At 38.0% G+C, this 18374-nt stretch overlaps 1 protein-coding gene across 4 annotated transcripts in view; it reads right to left on the bottom strand.

Moving 5' to 3' along the window:
• DRC8 (dynein regulatory complex subunit 8) overlaps positions 1-18374 on the bottom strand; it is a 131536-nt gene that overhangs the window by 104806 nt on the left and 8356 nt on the right. The window contains exon 1 of one of the 4 annotated variants that reach the window (XM_087428152.1): positions 10708-10851. The exons of 2 other annotated variants lie outside the window; for them this stretch is intronic. In XM_087428152.1, the coding sequence (XP_087284278.1) occupies positions 10708-10765 (58 nt within the window). In that variant the 5' untranslated portion in view covers positions 10766-10851. Of the gene's footprint in view, positions 1-10707; positions 10852-18374 lie in introns of those variants that run through there. One more of the 4 variants, XM_087428150.1, reaches the window with a different exon arrangement.

The raw sequence follows: 18374 nt of genomic DNA, 5'->3' as shown, positions 1-18374 counted from the left end.
ATAAATAGTTCATTATGATGAAGTGTAGAATGCATGGATGGTGGTATCTGACATGTGATCAGAAAAAACCTGGAGAAACAAAACATCCTAGTCTGCTCTGTTAGAGAGTTTAGGATGCCCTAAGGCAATGGGAAAACCTTAAAGGGTTTTAGGGAGAGAACTCATAACCAGACAACCAGATTTTCAGCATGGTAAATGAAAACAAGAAAACCACTTAGGAGGCTTTTGCAATAACCCAGTAGATACAGATAAATGTGTATGTGTCAGGAAATTGAGGGAGTTTCTATTTTATGGCTTGTATTTTCTCTGCCATATAAGTGAAAAAGTTTGCAGAGTGAATGGGGAGGTGAGAGGATTAGAGACATGAGGAGATCATGAATTTCTGCAGATGACCCAAATCCTTTTTGAACCAATGTTGATCAATGTCAGGATAGACAAAGAAAGACTAAGGTACTGCTCTAGATGAAAGGAGACTAAAGAGACAGACAAAAAAATGTAACCTGTGACCCTGGATGAAACCTATGAGGGGGGAAATGTTATACAAGGCGTTATTGCTGGGACAACTGGCAAACTGGAATATGGACTGTAGAATTAGATAAAAATATTAGGTAAACTTCACAGAGATTTTACTTAAGACTATCTTTGTTCCTAGGAAATACACACCAAAGTGTTAAGGGATAAAGCGGCACAATCTTATGTAACACACTTCCAAATGTTTCAAATAAAAAAAATAAAGTGTTATATGTAATATAATTATGTATATATGTATATAATATATATTGTATAATACAACATGTATTATATATATGAGAGAGTGAGAATGATAAAAATGTGACAAAATGTTGAAATTAGTGAATTTGGGTAAAGGAAATGTGGGAGTTCTCTGTACTATTCTTGGAATTTTTCTGTAACTTCGAAATTATTTTACAAAGTTTGAATTTCTTCACAAAATTATTTTACAAAATTATTTTTAAATCATCAATATTGAATAAGCATGAAATATCTGAATTTAAGATTTCAGAGGTGGCACAACTCTAGACGATGGCAATCCTCACTTTGGCCATGGAAGTGGGTGGCTGAAGTGTAATGGAGTTGAAAGTCATTGAAATTGAGGTCACATTTGAGACAGTTTCTCATTTCATTATATTGTAGTTTCATCTGAAATTCCATTTTATGTACTGATCTTACCTGAAGTTTTTTAATCTCTGAATTCCTTTTCATTTTTCTTTTGAAGCTCTTAGTGCTTATACTATTTTATAATTTGTTACCAATGCAATTCTACTAACCAATTAAAGAGGTACATAGCTCCTCTTCCTCATTACTAATGTGGATCTTAAATAAGGGAATTTCAAATCTCCATCTCTTAGACATCTTATTAGACATACTACCACTTTTCAGGTTCATTATCTTGGTTCCTACTCAGAATATTTAATCTAGGTGATAATATTGAATTTCACACAAATTTGAATAATGTTTCAGCTATTATATCAAAAATGGTAATAGTAATTATAGCACATTGCCCCCTACCATCAATTATGCCAGGTATTCTTAAATCCCAAGTCTCTCTGATTTAAAGTCTTCAGAGAATAAATCTCCAATCTTCTGCTTAGATGGAAGGGAAATGATTGCCTGGTTACTCTAGGGGACGGGAGATGCAACCTCTTGGCCTTCATCCAAACCTTCTGCATTTAGCCTCACTCCACACACATGCCTTCAGAGATGGCTGCTGCCTCCAATCTTCAGCCTTTCCAGGGTTTTACAGCTCCACTTGCTTTGTTTCTTTTTGGATCCCTCCTCCACAGGCTTATGTTTATTCTCTTTGGTTCTGCTAGGCTAGTTGCCACTCTTCCATCCATTTAATAATTTATTATCTCCTTTCCTAATGCCTTTTTATGAACCACGATTACCTCCTCTCCTATTCTCTTTATCCTTGTAGGTCTATGCCTTTTTTTATTCCTTTACTGTCATTTTAGTGGGGTTTCAGGAAGGGTAAAAATAAACATGTGTGTTCAACCACCATGATGAAGTGCCATTCTAGTTTTTTAAATGATGAGGTTGGATTAAATATGTGATTTCCAATCTGAGTGCCTCTGCGAATTTAATGGGACTAGCTCTGAGCTTTTCCAATATTTGTAAAAGGTTAACAGAAAAACACATTACTCACAATAAGACCATGCACGGTAACATTAAATCTCTTTACTCAATGTGTTACTCCTGGGTCATGCATTCATTCAACAAGTATTTACAGAGAAACTACTATATCCTACATATTGTTCTACATTCCAGGGATTTAGTAAGAAATGAAACAAAGTCTCTGACTTCATGGAGTTTCCGCTGTAATAGGATAGTTAAACAATAAGCACATATGTATCTTAAATTGATCATAAACTCTGATTGGCAATTATATGTCTTAAATAAAAAAAATTGAAAAGGAATTAATGTAATTAGTACAAAAGGATCACAATAATGTACTCACTGAATTTGGAAATTAGATTATCTTGTTAATAACCAGTAAGATCCAACAGGGATGAGATTAAATGAAATCATTTTTCCAAAGGGGGTAGACAGTGGGGATCAAAACTGGGTCAAAACATACAAATCAATGGAACACAATTGAAGTCCAGAAATAAAACCACACATCAGCTAATCTTTGACAAAGGAGCTAAGAACATAGAAAGGAGAAAGGAAAGTCTCTTCAATAAATGGTGCTGGGAAAACTGGACAGCCACATGCAAAAGAATGAAAGTAGACCATTATCTTTTGCCATACACAAAAATTAACTCAAAGTAGATCAAAGACTTGAAAGTAAGACCTGAAACAATAAAACTCCTAGAAGAAAATATAGGCAGAAGACTCTTTGACATTGGTCTTAGAGGGATCTTTTCGAATTCCATGTCTACTCAGATAAGGGAAACAAAAGAAAAAATAAACAAGTGGGACCTCATCAGACTAAACATTTTCTGCAAGGCAAAGGAAGCCAGGATCAAAATGAAAAGACAATCTACCAGCTGGGAGAAGATATTTGCAAATCATATATCCCATAAGGGGTTAATCTCCATAATATATAAAGAACTCACACAACTGAACAACAAAAAAACAAATAACCCGATCAAAAAAATGGGCAGAGGATATGAACAAACATTTTTTGAAGGAAGATATACAGATGACCAATATGCATATGAAAAGATGTTCAACATCACTAATCACCAGGGAAATGCAAAGCAAAACTACACTAAGATATCCTTTACACTCGTTAGAATGGCTATAATCACCAAGACAAAATATAACAAATGTTGGAGAGGTTGTAGAGAAAAGGGAACCCTCATTCACTGCTGTTGGGAATGCAAACTGGCACAGCCTCTATGGAAAACAGTATGGAGAGTCCTCAAAAAATTAAAAATAGAAATATCTTATGATCCAGCTATCCCACTTCTGGGTATTTATCCAAAGAACTTGAAATCAATAATCCAAAGAGGCTTATGCACCCCTATGTTCATTGCAGCATTATTCACTATAGCCAAGAAGTAGAGGCAACATAAATGTCCCTCAACTGATGATTGGACAAAGAAGATGTGGTATATATATACAATGGAATATTACTCAGCCATAAAAAAAGACAAAATCATCCCATTTGCAACAACATGGGTGGACCTGGAGGGTATTATGTTAAGTGAAATAAGCCAGACAAACACAAACACTGTATGACTTCACTCATATGTGGAATATAAACTAACACACGGACAGAGAGAACAGTTTGGTGGTTCCCAGGGAGGAGTTGGCAGGTGGGCACAAGGGGTTAAGGGGCACATTTATATGGTGACTGACAAATGATAATATACAACTGGAAACTCACAATGTATAAACTATTACAATATCAATAAAAAAAGCTGTGTTAAAAGATCCTTGTATAGGAACATTTATTGCAGCATTATTTATAACAGAAAATATGGAACAATCTAAACATTCAACAGTCTGGAAAAGTTTAAATATATTCCATAAATATAATGAATGCAGCTATTATAAGTGATGTTTTTGAGAAATACTTATGGCATAAAAAAGTGCTTATAATAGTAACTGAAAAAGCTGGATATAAAACTATATACAATATAATCTGAAGTCTACAAAACTAAACAAATATAAATCTGCCTAGAAAAAATTTGTAAGGAAATACATCAAGATGGCAAATGTTACTCCAGAGTCTAGATCAATGGTGTTTTTTGTTGTTGTTGTTTTCTGTTTGTGAGGAAAATTAGCCCTGAGCTAACATCTGTCGCCAATCCTCTTTTTTGCTGAGGAAGACTGGCCCTGCACTAACATCCATGCCCATCTTCCTCCACTTTGCATAGGACGCCACCACAGCGTGGCTTGACAAGCGATGCGTCGCTGTGTGCCTAGGATCCGAACCTCAGGACGCCACAGCAGATCTCGAGCACTTAACCACTACACCACCGGGCCAGCCCCTAGATCAAGGGTTTTTAATAGCATCCTCATCCTATGGTAACTTGTTGGAAATCCAAATTCTCAGATCCCCACACCACGCCTACTGGTTCAGGAACTCTGGGCACGGGTCCCAACAATTTATGTGTTAACAAGCCCACAGCAACTAGAAGGATGTGCAGCTATGACATACAACTATCTACTGGGGCTTTGGGGGAAATAAATTAATTAATTAATTAATTTAAAAAAAAGTTAATGTTAAATAGGGCACACCTCAAAAAAAAAAAAAAAAAACAAGCCCTCCAGGTGATTCTGATGCACACTCAAGTTGAGAACTACTGCTCTAGATAATGAGATCATGGGTGAATTTTATTTTCTTCCTCATATAAATTTCCACTTGACTTCTCTATGTGAGACACAGAGGCTAAGAACATTGGATTTGGAGTCAGATTTGAATGCTTCACCACTTCACTATGTAATCTTGGTAACTTATTACTCTTCTTTCAACACTAAATATTTCACTCCACTCTCTCCTGGTTTACATGGTTTCTGACAAGAGATCTAGGTCAGGTAATTCTTTTCCTCTGGCTTCTTTCAAGACTTTCTTTTGCTGGCTTTTCTGCAGTTTGAATATGATATGCCTGGGCATAGACTTTTTGCTATTTATCCTACTTGGTGTTCTCTTAGCTTCCTGGATCTGCTTTGGTGTCTGTCATTAATTTTGGAAAATTCTTGGCCATTATTACTTCAAATGTCTTCTGCTCCATTCTTTCATTATTTTCCTTCTGGTATTCTAATTATGTGTATTTTACACCTTTTAAAATTGTCTGACAGTTCTTGGATGCTCTTTTCTTTTCATTCTTTTTTCTCTTTTCATTCCAGTTTGGGAAGTTTCTATTGATGTCATCTTCAAGTTCAATGATTCTTTCCTCAGTCATGTTCAGTCTACTGACGGGCCCATCAAAGGCACTCTTCATTTCCATAACAGTGCCTTTGATTCCTAACATTTCTTTTTGATTCTTTTTTGGAGTTTCCATCTCTCTGCTTACACTACCCATCTTTGCATGTTATCTACTTTTTTCATTAGAGCCCTGAACATATTTATCACAGTTCTTTTAAATTCTCTGATAATTCCAAAACATGCATCATATATGAGTCTGGTTCTGATGCTTGCTTTATCTTCAGATTGTTTCTTTTGCCTTTTAGCATGTCGTGTAATTTTACTTGAACGCCAGACATGATGAAGCAGGCAATAGGAGCTCAGATAGAAGGTCATTAGTGTGAGGTTTTATGTCAATTTGGCCAGGAGTCAGGCTGAGTTTAATGTTTGCTGTAGCTCTAGGTGCCAGATTCCTCTAAAAACTCCTCCTTGAGTAGAGTCTGCACCTTGCACACCTTTCAGCTGTAATCCACTGTTGTTGTACCAGAGCCCTGTGATGTGGTGGTACGGTGCGGGTGAAGAGCATTCTATAATCTCATGATTAAATTTCAGCCTTTTAGTGGACCTGGATCTCTGGGCTGTGACCTTCACATGTTTTTTAACTTCTCACCCCCCTTACTTAGATGAGACAGGACTATCAAGGAACTGAAGTTGGCTAAATGTAGATAGGTAAAATAAAGCTCTGGTGGAGTCTTTTCCCCCTGGAGAGTAGGTCTTTATTATGGAGAATGCTCTGAGACTTCAAAATGGGTACTTTCCCCCACTTCCTCTTACAGCAACAAGGGAGTCTTTCTTGGCTCTTTACCAGATAACCTGGTGGGTTTCCTGGAAGTAAAACCCAAGAAAGTGTGAGGAACCTCCTAAGACGGCAGGCTCCCAGGGAGTGTCTCATGCTTATGGTAGTCCACACAGCCTCAGCAATTTGCCAGAATTACCAAGGGTTTCTCCCAGTTTATGGTGACAGAAGTGATGACTTCAAAGCTTTTACTTGTTAGAGCTGAAACTAGAAGTCTGAGTTACCTATGTAAGCTCCTGTTTCTTCATTTGTGGAAAGGGGATTAATAGAGGTCTCTATCACATAGGTTTGTTGGAAGGATTAAATGACACAATTCATGTAAAACATTTAGCCCAGTGCCTACTTCAGAGTAAGTGCTCATTAGACTGAAAACCTTCGACCTGAAGTTCAGAGAAATTATGTGGCATGCCCAAGTAAAATCTGAAAAAAAGCAGTATCCAAATTCATGCCCAGGTCTTTAGACTCCAAATTTATTGCTATATTTAAAAAATAAATTATTTTATTACACTCTTAATATCTATAGAATCCACACTAGAGGTTTACAAAGCATTGTCAAGTACAGGGTGTGGTAAACATGTTTCACAAATAGGTAAGAATAATTTATAACTAGCATACAGATTTCAAAATATAAAAATAGCTGTTGACTAAATGGGTTTTAAAACTTTTGTAGAAATGATATTAAAACGAGACTTTTAAAAATTAATGCACCTGAAAATCTAACCACCTTGATGTTTCTTCTCCTGTGTTTCCCTGTGATCCTTACCTATTTACACATATAATTTTTATATATTGTTTTAAAAGGCTGCAATCCAACAGGTCAATACATAACAATTTATTTTGCATCCCCACTTGTTGGACAAGTAGATTTTATCCATATTTTCAAATTTATAAATAACTTTAATATAATCATTTCTGTGCTTATCACTTTTTTCTTCTTTTCAGAATACATTCCTAAGGAAAAATACCCAGGAGCATATTAAAGAATCAAAGCATGTGGATATGATTTTTTCTTTAATATGAATTCCCAAATTACCTTCTAAAAGCAACGTATCAATTTTTTTCCATTTTGGATAGACTTAACATTCCCATTTGATTTTTTTAAAATTGTGGTTAAACAGACATAACAAAAAATTAACCATCTTAACTATTTTAAGTGTACAGTTCAGTAGTGTTAAGTATACTCACACTGTTGTGCAACCAATCTCCAGAACTGTTCATCTTGCAAAACTAAAATGCTATACTCATTAAATAACAACTTCCTCTTTGCCCTTCTCCTCACTACCACCACATTCTACTTTGTGTTCCTTTAAATTTCACTACTCTAGGTACCTCATATAAGTGGAATTATACAGTATTTGTCTTTTCGTGACTGGCTCAATTCACTTAGCATAATGTCTTCAAGGTTCAAATCCTTGTGGTACCATATGTCAGAATTTTCTTCCTTTCTAAGGCTGAATAATACTCTATTGTATGTATATACTGCATTTTGTTTATCCATTCATTCATTGATGGACACCTGAGTTGCTTCCACCTTTTGGCTAATGTGAATAATGCTGCTATGAACATGGGTGTACAAATATCTGGTCAAGTTCCTGATTTCAATTATTTTGGGTATCAACTCAGATGTGGAATTGCTGGATCACACTATAATTCAATATCTAATTTTTTGAGGAACCCACAAACTATTTTCCATAGCAGCTGCACAATTTTACATTCCCATCAGCAGTATGTAAGGTTTCTCCACATCCTCACCAACACTTATTATTGCATTTTTATAGTAGCTATCCTAATGGATGTGAAGTGCTATGTCACTGTCCATTTGATTTTTTAAATTATGAGTTGTCTTGACAAATTTTTATACATTAGTACAAAGATAAATTTGAGTCCAGTTTTTCTCTGTATTTTATTAACTCTGAATTAGAGGAAATAAATTCAGTTTCAATAAATTAGTTTTCTTCTTCAGTGAGTTTCTACCTAGATGTTTATCCGTCTAAAACAGGAAGAAAACTTATTAAATGACCCCAAAAATATGCATGATTGCATTATGTGTGATGAACAATTGTAAGATGTAGATTTAAGTTTTTCTTAACCCTGATTCCAAGTCACACACATACTAATAGTGACTTATTCCCTAGAATGCACCAAGCACTTTCCTTCCTATTTATTCAGCATTCCTTTAGCCAGGCACTGTGGTACATGATGAGGATATACAGATGAACAAGAAGACATGTCTCCGTTATAACAATATTATGAAATGGGTATAATTATTCCCATTTTACATTTCAGAAACCTGAGGCTCCTTAGGTTTAGCATCTCAGCTAAGATCAGATAGAGCTTTGGGAAGCTGGAATTCAAATTTGAACCTTACTCTAAAGCTCACCTTCTCTACTATTCCATACTATACTCTGGACTATCAACATTTCCCTTTTAAAAAGTAATATGAATCTGTAATTTCTGTTTTTCAGTTTAGATTTCCAAATGTTAGGTTTTGAGAGAAATAGCACAATACAGGGAAACAAAGGAACAACAGTAAAACTTATAAAACCTCTTCCATCTAGGATTGATTAATTGGAGACACTTGACCAAGTAATGTTATCAAAGCATGCAAAGTAACAAAGAATATTTTAATACAAACAAAAACAGTAAGTCCTAGGGAGACACCATCATCATGGCAGCATGAGAGGATCCCTTTGTCTCTCTCCTTCAATCTACAGCGAGTAAAATATCCATAACCCAACAAAAGCTACATTGCCCAACACGCCAGGATGATGGAGAGATCCACACATCAGTACATATGACAGTGGGTAGACTGGAGCACATAAAGGAGGTAAAATGGAGGAACAGCAGAGGTGGTGCCCAGGACCCTGGACCTCTGGCCACAGTGGCTGAGCCAGCCACCCCCAGCCCTAAAGAACATGGAGGATAGCAGTGGAGTCACACATATGACCCTGGCCAGCCAGGCACGGTGGCACCTATGGCCACCAGGGACAGAGCAGCAGCAGGGGCAGAGCCCTATAATCCTGGACCCCCAGCCAAGGTTGAAAGCCTCACAGCAGCAGTGGAGGCATGCACACAACTCCAACATCCCAACCGCAGTGGCACCTGCGGCCACAACGTAACCGACAACAGCAGAGGTGATGCCCTGCAAACCCAGCTCCCTCCTTACCCTCACCCTCCCCTGACCATGGCAGTGAAGCTTCTGACCCAGGCGATCCTGGATGTGGCAGAGGTGTCAGCCATCCCTGTACCCCAGCAGCGAAGCCAGCAACTGACCGCAGGGACACCAGCAACAGCAAGGCATCAGTGACCTCAGAGGCACAGGCAGTGACAACAAGAGTACTGACACCCTGAAGAGGGGCAGTGGAGTGTGAATTGTGCAGATCCTCAAATAAAGCCTGAGGCAGCTCAGGTAAGAGAAACCAAAAACTACCGCTATAGAGCCACTTACTGAAAAACAAAAGAGAGGCTTCTAATCTCCAACTAGTTAAAAAGTTTGAATCAAAACAAACAAGCTATACCTAAATAGAAAAGCGTTTGCTACGAAAAATGCACCAGCAGAGGCATAACTCAGCAAGCATCATGAAAAGCCATGGTAACATGGCATCACAAAAAGAAAATAACAATTCTCCAGAAACCAAACATAAAGTCAAGGAAGATTGTGATCTAACTGATAAAAAATTCAAAATAGCTGTCATGAAGAAACTCAATGAGCTACAAGAAAACTCAGAAAGGCAGTTCAATGAGCTCAGCAATAAAATCAATAAACAGAAGGAATAGTTTACCAAAGAGATTGAAACTCTAAAAAAACACCCAAACAAATTCTGGAGATGAACAACACAATAAATGAGATGAAGAATGCATTAGAAAGCATTGGAAACAGAGCACCATATGTAAGAAAAAATTAGTGAGCTCAAAGATGGAAACCTAGAAATGACGCAGGTAGAAGAGCAGAGAGAGAACTAAGATTTTTTTAAAATGTGGCAATTCTAGAAGAATTATAGAACTCCATTAGAAAGGGCAATATAGGAGGAAGTCAAGATGGCGGCGTAGACAGACTCTGAACTCACTTCCTCCCGTAGACACAGCCAATTTACAATTACTCATGGAAAAACTACCCGAGACAGAACTGAAAACTGGATAAGAGAAACTCGTGCAACAACGGACAATCCTAATTGAGGTGGAAGAGGCAGAAACTCCATTCTGGAGAGGAAAAACGCCGCCTTCACAAGCCGCAGTGCTTCACGGCTGCCCGGGAGCAGCCCACAGGTACGCAGCCTCCCTGGAGGAGTGGGACCCTGAGCCGGGGAGCACCCCCGCTGTAGGCATTTTGTGGACCCAGCACAATCGAGATGAGTGGCATAATGTCTGACTTTGCCTGCTACTGAAACATTGGGGAGTACCCCCAGAAAAGCTGGTTCACAAAGAAATTAAAACTGGCTCTTAAAGGGCCCACACACAAACTCACTCGTTTCAGAAAGCAATCTAAAATCACCAGAAAGAAAGGTGCACAGTGCTGTGGTGAAAAGAGACTCACCTAATAGGCCCTGAGTGCATCTCGGTGAGGGGTGAGACCTCTCCAGGGACTGGGACATTGGCGGTGGCCATTGTTGTGGCCTGGTATGGGCATGCTGACACAGACACCATTGGAGTTCTCCCTGAGGCCTGCTAGCCCAGGGTCTACCCCACCCCCTAGAGCACCAATTTAATCCAGCTAAGCCAGGGCAGGCAGTGCACCCTAGAGACTGGCCCCACCCAACAACAAGCCCTCAGGCAACTTGTGGGCCTGCATAGATTGGTGACTGGACTCTCTGCTGCCTGGCAACTGAGCTGACTTCAGTGGGGCAGGACGTGCACAAGGAACGGGTGGAGAGAGTGGGGTGGTGGTGGAGTGTGTGGGGCTCCCACAGTGGAGAGACTGGGTCAGCTTCAAGAGGTTGGGGCACGCACAAGGGGCAGGACTGTGTTGACCGTGTGTGTGGACCTGTGGGCGGCAGGGCTTGTCAGCTACAGAAGACTTGTGCCTCTCAAAGACCCACATAGGGGGTTTGCCCCACCTTCCAAAGCCTGAAACAATTGGGTGCTCCTGTGCCTGAGGCCAGCCCCACCCAGCTGCAATCCTCAGAGAGCAGACAAGAGACCTAAAGGCTGGAGGCTTATAGCAAGTGTAAGGCCCTGAGCCTAACAACCTGGCATGCTGGGGGCCTACTCACTTAAAAGAAATACTGCAACACAAATGTGGTATTAGAACTTGCAGCCAACTGTGCTGGGGCTTCCCACACCTGATAAAGAGACTGAAGGGTCCACAACAACTACAAGCAGCTGAGCATTACAACAGCTGGCCAGGAGCATAACTCGGCCTCCCTGGGTGCCTACAGGGAGAGCAAACAGGCCACAACAGAAGGACACACATAGCCCACAGAGGGATCACCCCTGGAACATTGAGAACTGAGGGAAGCACACTGCAGGCCTCCTCAGCCATCACTTACATAAAGTCACCTATCCAAGAGCAGGAGACACAGCTGACCTACCTAATAGATAGACATAAGCACAGGGAAAGAGGCAAAATGAGGAGGCAAAGGAATACATTCCAAGTAAGGGAACAGGACAAAACCCCAGAAAAGGAAATAAGTGAAACTGAAATGAGCAACCTACCTGACAGAGAGTTCAAACAAAGTGTCAAGGATGCTCACTGATCTGGGGAGAAGAATGGATGATCTCAGTGAGAATGTCAACAAAGAAATGTAAGATATAAAAAAGAACCAATCAGAAATGAAGAATACAATACTGGAAATGAAAATTTCACTAGAGGGACTCAAAAGCAGAGTAGAGGATACAGAAGAACGGATCTGTGAACTGGACGAAAGACTAGAAGAAATTACCCAAGCTGAACAGGTAAAAGAGAAAAGAATTAAAAAGAGTGAGGACAGTCTAAGGGACATCTGGGACAACATCAAGCACACTAACACCCGTGTTATAGGTGTCCTGGAAGGAGAAGAGTGAGACAAAGGGACAGAGATCTATTTCAAGAAATAATAGATGAAAACTTCCCTAACCTAAGGAAGAAAACAGACATCCAGGTACAGGAAGCGCAGAGAGCCCCAAACAAGATAAACTCAAAGAGGCCCACACCAAGACACATCATAATCAAATTTCCAGAATTAAAGATAAAGAGAGAATCCTAAAAGCCGCAAGAGAAAGTTAAGTTACATACAAAGGAAACCCCATAAGGCTATCAGCTGACTTCTCAGCAGAAACCTTACAGGCTAGAAGAGAGTAGCACGATATATTTAAAGTGCTAAAAGGAAAAAACTTACAGCCAAGAATACTCTACCCAGCAAGGTTATCATTCAAAATGGAAGGAGAGATCAAAAATTTCCCAGACAAGCAAAAATTAAAGGAGTTTGTTACCAAGAAACCAGTGCTACAAGAAATGTTAAAGGGACTGATTTAAGGGAAAAAGAGAAGACCACAAATAGGAAAAATTATCTATTTCCATAGTAAAAACGTAATGGATACAAATGCACAAAAAAGAGGTTAGATATGATATCAAAAACATAAAAGGAGGGAGGAGGGGAGTTAAAGAGTAGAGCTTTCAGACAGAGGTCAAAATAAAGAGACCATCAATTCTGTATAGAAGAAGAAAGGAACAGAGAAGGACTACTAAAACACTGAGAAAAAAAAAGTTAAAAAATGGCAGTAAGTACATACTTAGCAATAGCTACTTTAAATGTCAATGGACTAAATGCTCCAATTAAAAGGCATAGGGTGGCTGACTGGATAAAAAAACAAGACCCATATATATGCTGCATACAAGAGACACACTTCAGACCTAAAGACACTCACAAACTGAAAGTGAAGGGATGGAAAAAGATACTCCACGCAAATGGCAATGAAAAGAAAGCTGGGGTAGCAGTACTCATATCAGACAAAATAGACTTTAAAACAAAAACTGTAAAAAGAGACAAAGAAGGGCATTACATAATGATCAAGGGAACAATCCAACAAGAGGATATAATACTTGTAAATATCTATGCACCCAATGTAGGTGCACCTAAATATATAAAGCAATTATTAACAGACATAAAAACAGAAATAGACAGTAACACAATAATAGTAGAGGACTATAACACTCCACTTACACCAATGGATAGATCATCCAAACAGAAGATCAATAAGGAAACATTGGCCTTAAACGACACACTAGAACAGATGGACCTAGTAGATATATACAGAGCATTTCATCCAAAAACCGAAGAATACACGTTCTTTTCAAATGCACATGGAACATTCTCCAGGATTGATCACATATTAGGCCACAAAACAAGTCTCCATAAATTTAAGAAGATTGAAATAATACCAAGTATATTTTCTGACCACAACGGTATGAAACTAGAAATCAACTATAGGAAGAAAATCAGAAAAGCCACAAATACGTGGAGATTAAACAAAATGCTACTGAACAATGACTGGGTCAATGAAGAAATCAAAGAAGAAATCAAAAAATACCTGGAGACAAATGAAAATGAAAATACGACATGCCAGAATTTATGGGATACAGCAAAAGCGGTTCTAAGAGGGAAGTTTATAGCAATACAGGCCTATCTCAATAAACAAGAAAAATCTCAAATAAACAATCTAACAATGCACCTAAAGCAACTGGAAAAAGAAGAAAAAACAAAGCCCAAAATAAGTAGAAGAAGGGAAATCATAAAAATCAGAGCAGAAATAGATGAAATAGAGACCAAAAAAACAATAGAAAAAATTAATAAAAGCGAGAGCTGGTTCTTTGAAAAGATCAACAAAATTGACAAATCTTTAGCTAGACTCACCAAGAAAAAAGAGAGAAGGCACAAATAAGTAAAATTAGAAATGAAATAGGAGAAATTACAACAGACACCTCAGAAATACAAAAGATTATAAGAGAACACCATGAAAAGCTATATGCCAACCAATTCGACAATCTGGAAGAAATGGATAAATTCTTAGAATCATACAACCTTCCAAAACTGGATCAAGAAGAAGTACAGAATTTGACTAGAACAATCACCAGTAAGGAGATCAAAACAGTAATCAAAAACCTCCCCAAAAATAAAAGTCCAGGACCAGACGGCTTCCCTGGTGAATTCTACCAAACATTCAAAGAAGACTTAATACGTATCCTTCTCAAACTCTTCCAAAAATTGAGGAGGGGGGGAAGCTCCCTAACTCATTCTACGAAACCAACATTACCCTGATACCAAAACCAGACAAGGACAACACAAAAAAATCAAACTACAGGCCAATATCACTGATGAACATCGATGCAAAAATCCTCAACAAAATACTAGCAAATGGCATACAACAATACATTAAAAAGATTATACACCATGATCAAGTGGGATTTATTCCAGGTATGCAGGGATGGTTTAACATTCGCAAATCAATCAACACGATACACCACAATAATAAAATGAAGAATAAAAATCACATGATCATCTCAATAGATGCAGAGAAAGCATTTGACAAGATACAGCATCCATTTATGATAAAAACTCTGAATAAAATGGGTATAGGAGGAAAGTACCTCAACATAATAAAGACCATATATGACAAACCCACAGCTAATATCATCCTCAATGGTGAAAAACTGAAAGCTACCCTCTAAGAACAGGAACCAGACAAGGATGCTCACTGTCACCACTCCTATTTGACATAGTACTGGAAGTCCTAGCCAGAGCAATCAGGCAAGAGAAAGAAATAAAAGGGATCCAAATTGGAAAGGAAGAAGTGAAACTGTCACTATTCGCAGATGACGTGATTTTATATACAGAAAACCCTAAAGAATCCAGCAGAAAACTTTTAGAAGTAACAAACAAATACGGTAAAGTTGCAGGACACAAAATCAACATACAAAAATCAGTTGCATTTCTATACACTAACAACAAAGTAGCAGAAAGAGAAATTAAGAATACCATCCCATTTACAATTGCAACAAAAAGAATAAAATACCTAGGAATAAACTTAACCAAAGAGGTGAAAGATCTGTACACCGAAAACTATAAAACATTGCTGAAAGAAATTGAAGAAGGCACAAAGAAATGGAAAGATATTCCGTGCTCTTGGATTGGAAGAATTAACATAGTTAAGATGTCCATACTTCCTAAGGCAATCTATAGATTCACTGCAATCCCTATCAAAGTACCAACAACATTTTTCACAGAAATAGAACAAAGAATCCTAAAATTTATATGGAACAACAAAAGACCACGAATAGCTAAAGGAATCCTGAGAAAAAAGAACAAAGCTGGAGGTATCACACTCCCTGATTTCAAAATATACTACAAAGCTATAGTAACCAAAACAGCATGGTACTGGCACAAAAACAGACACACACATCAATGGAATAGAATCGAAGCCCAGAAATAAACCCACACATCTATGGACAGCTAATCTTTGACAAATGAGCCAAGAACATACAATGGAGAAAAGAATGTCCCTTCAACAAATGGTGTTGGGAAAACTGGATAGCCACATGCGAAAAAATGAAAGTAGACCCTTACCTTACACCATACACAAAAATTAACTCCAAATGGATTAAAGAGTTTAATATAAGACCTGAAACTATGAAACTTCTAGAAGAAAACATATGCAGTACACTCTTCGATATTGGTCTTAGCAACATATTTTCAAGCACCATGTCTGACCGGGAAAGAGAAACAATAGAAAAAATAAACAAATGGGACTACATCAAACTAAAAAGCTTCTGCACAGCAAAGGATACCATCAACAAAACGAAAAGACAACCTAACAATTGGGAGAAGATATTTGCAAACCATACATCTGATAAGGGCTTAATCTCCAAAATATATAAAGAACTCATTCATCTCAACAACAAAAAACTAACAACCCAATTAAAAAATGGGCAAAAGACCTGAACAGACATTTCTCCAAAGAAGATATACAGGTGGCCAATAGACACATGAAAAGATGTTCAACATCGTTAACCTTCAGGGAAATGCAAATCAAAACTACAATGAGATATCACCTCACGCCCGTCAGACTGGCTACAATTAACAAGACAGGAAACGACATATGTTGGAGAGGATGTGGAGAGAAGGGAACTCTCATACACTGCTGGTGGGAGTGCAAACTGGTGCAGCCACTATGGAAAACAGTATGGAGATTCCTCAAAAAATCAAGGATAGAACTACCATATGATCCAGCTATTCCACTGCTGGGTATCTATCCAAAGAACTTGAAAACACCATTGCATAAAGATACATGCACCCCTGTGTTCATTGCAGCGTTATTCACAATAGCCAAGACTTGGAAGCAACCTAAGTGCCCATCAAGGGATGAATGGATAAAGAAGATGTGGTATATATACACAATGGAATACTACTCAGCCATAAGAAACGATGAAATCCAGCCATTTGTGACAACATGGATGGACATTTCGGGTATTATGCAAAGCGAAATAAGTCAGAGGGAGAGGGTCAAATACCATATGATTTCCTTCATTAAGTAGTAGATAATAACAACAATAAACAAACACATAGAGACAGAGATTGGATTGGTGGTTACCAGAGGGGAAGGGGAGAGGGGGTAGGGCGAAAGGGATAATTCGGCACATGTGTGTGGTGATGGGTTGTAATTAGTATTTGGGTGGTGAACATGATGTAATCTATGCAGAAATAGAAGTATAATGATGTACACCTGAAATTTATACAATGTTATAAACCAATGTTACTGCAATAAATAAAAAATTAAAAAAAAAAAAAAAGGCAATATAAAGACAATGGGTATCCCAGAAAGAGAAGACAGAGAGAAGGGAGCTGAGAACTTATTTAAAGAAATAATAGTTGAGAACTTCCCAAACCTGGGGAAGAAACTGGATATACAAATACATGAAGCTAATAGAACACCCAATTGTTTCAACACTAAAAGGTATACGCAGATAGTCTCTGGTAGTCCATTGCTAAAGATTTAACCAGAGAGGACCTGGGAAAATCTCAGTGAAGAGGAATGCCTAAGTAGAAGATAAAGAACAACAACAACAAACACATAGATGCAGAAAATAGATTGGTGGTTACTAGATGGGAAAGGGGTAAGGGGAGGGCTAAAGGGGTAAAGGGGGACATTTGTTACCGTGACAGATGGAAACTAGGCTTTTGGTGGTGAGCACAATGTAGTCTATATAGAAGTCAAAATATAATGATGTACACATGAAATTTATATAATGTTATAAACCAATGTTACATCAATTTAAAAAAAAAGAAGAAAGGCTATATATTCAGCCTGGCTGGAGTGAAAAAAAAAATGTAAATCCCAGAGTGAACTCTGAGTATCTGAGGCTTATTAAAAAAATTGACATACCTTCCAAAGCTGGCCTGCCAAAAATTAGAGGTTTATTCCTAAGCAGTTTAGGAATAATTTAGACATGATTTAGACATGATTTTAATTACAAACAGTTTAGACATGATTTTAATTACAAACAGAAAATCCGTCTGGTCCTATATAAAATTCTCTAGGAGAGAGAAACAATAAAATAAAATTTAAAGATCCCTAGAATCAACAATTAAATTAAACATTCAATGGAGAACCAATGGAGAACATAAGGACAAGAGACAAAAACAAAATTTTCTGGCTGAGGAAACTTTAGAGAAATTATGGAACTTCAAAAACAATTTTTACTATCTCATTTCATTCTTTTTTCAGTAAAACAAATAAAATTAAGTGGCGGCTGGCCCCATGCTGTAGTGGTTAAGTCAGTGCACTTCACTTATGCAGCCCAGGTTTGCGGTTTCAGATCCCAGGCACGGACCTACACCACTCATCAGCCACGCTGTGGTGGTGACCCATATACAAAATAGAGGAAGACTGGCACAGATGTTGGCTCAGGGCTCATGTTCCTCAGCAAAAAAAAAAATTAAATAAAATTAAGTGATTTTTAAAATTAAATTGATTCTGAGGCCAAGTTAGCATGAGGGACTCCATGTTTGGGCATTTCCTGACCTCCGTCATACTCTCACACTATACCTTTTAGAAATGCTTAGAATGGCACTAGACAAGCTAACCAATAAACAGTAGAAACAATGACTTATTAGCAGAAAATTTATGGCCCCTACTCCAAAACCTTCTATCCCTTTCCTTCTGTCCCTGATAAGAAAATAACAAATGTTTCTTTAGATTCCTCAGGAAAGTCACAACTGGGTGATCACA

The sequence above is a fragment of the Ceratotherium simum genome, unplaced genomic scaffold (assembly GCF_057802395.1).
Source record: "Ceratotherium simum simum isolate JZ-2026a unplaced genomic scaffold, ASM5780239v1 HiC_scaffold_43, whole genome shotgun sequence".
In the NCBI taxonomy this organism is placed as follows: Eukaryota; Metazoa; Chordata; class Mammalia; order Perissodactyla; family Rhinocerotidae; genus Ceratotherium; species Ceratotherium simum.
Note: the sequence above shows the minus strand (reverse complement) of the source record. Positions and strands in the feature narration are given on the sequence as shown.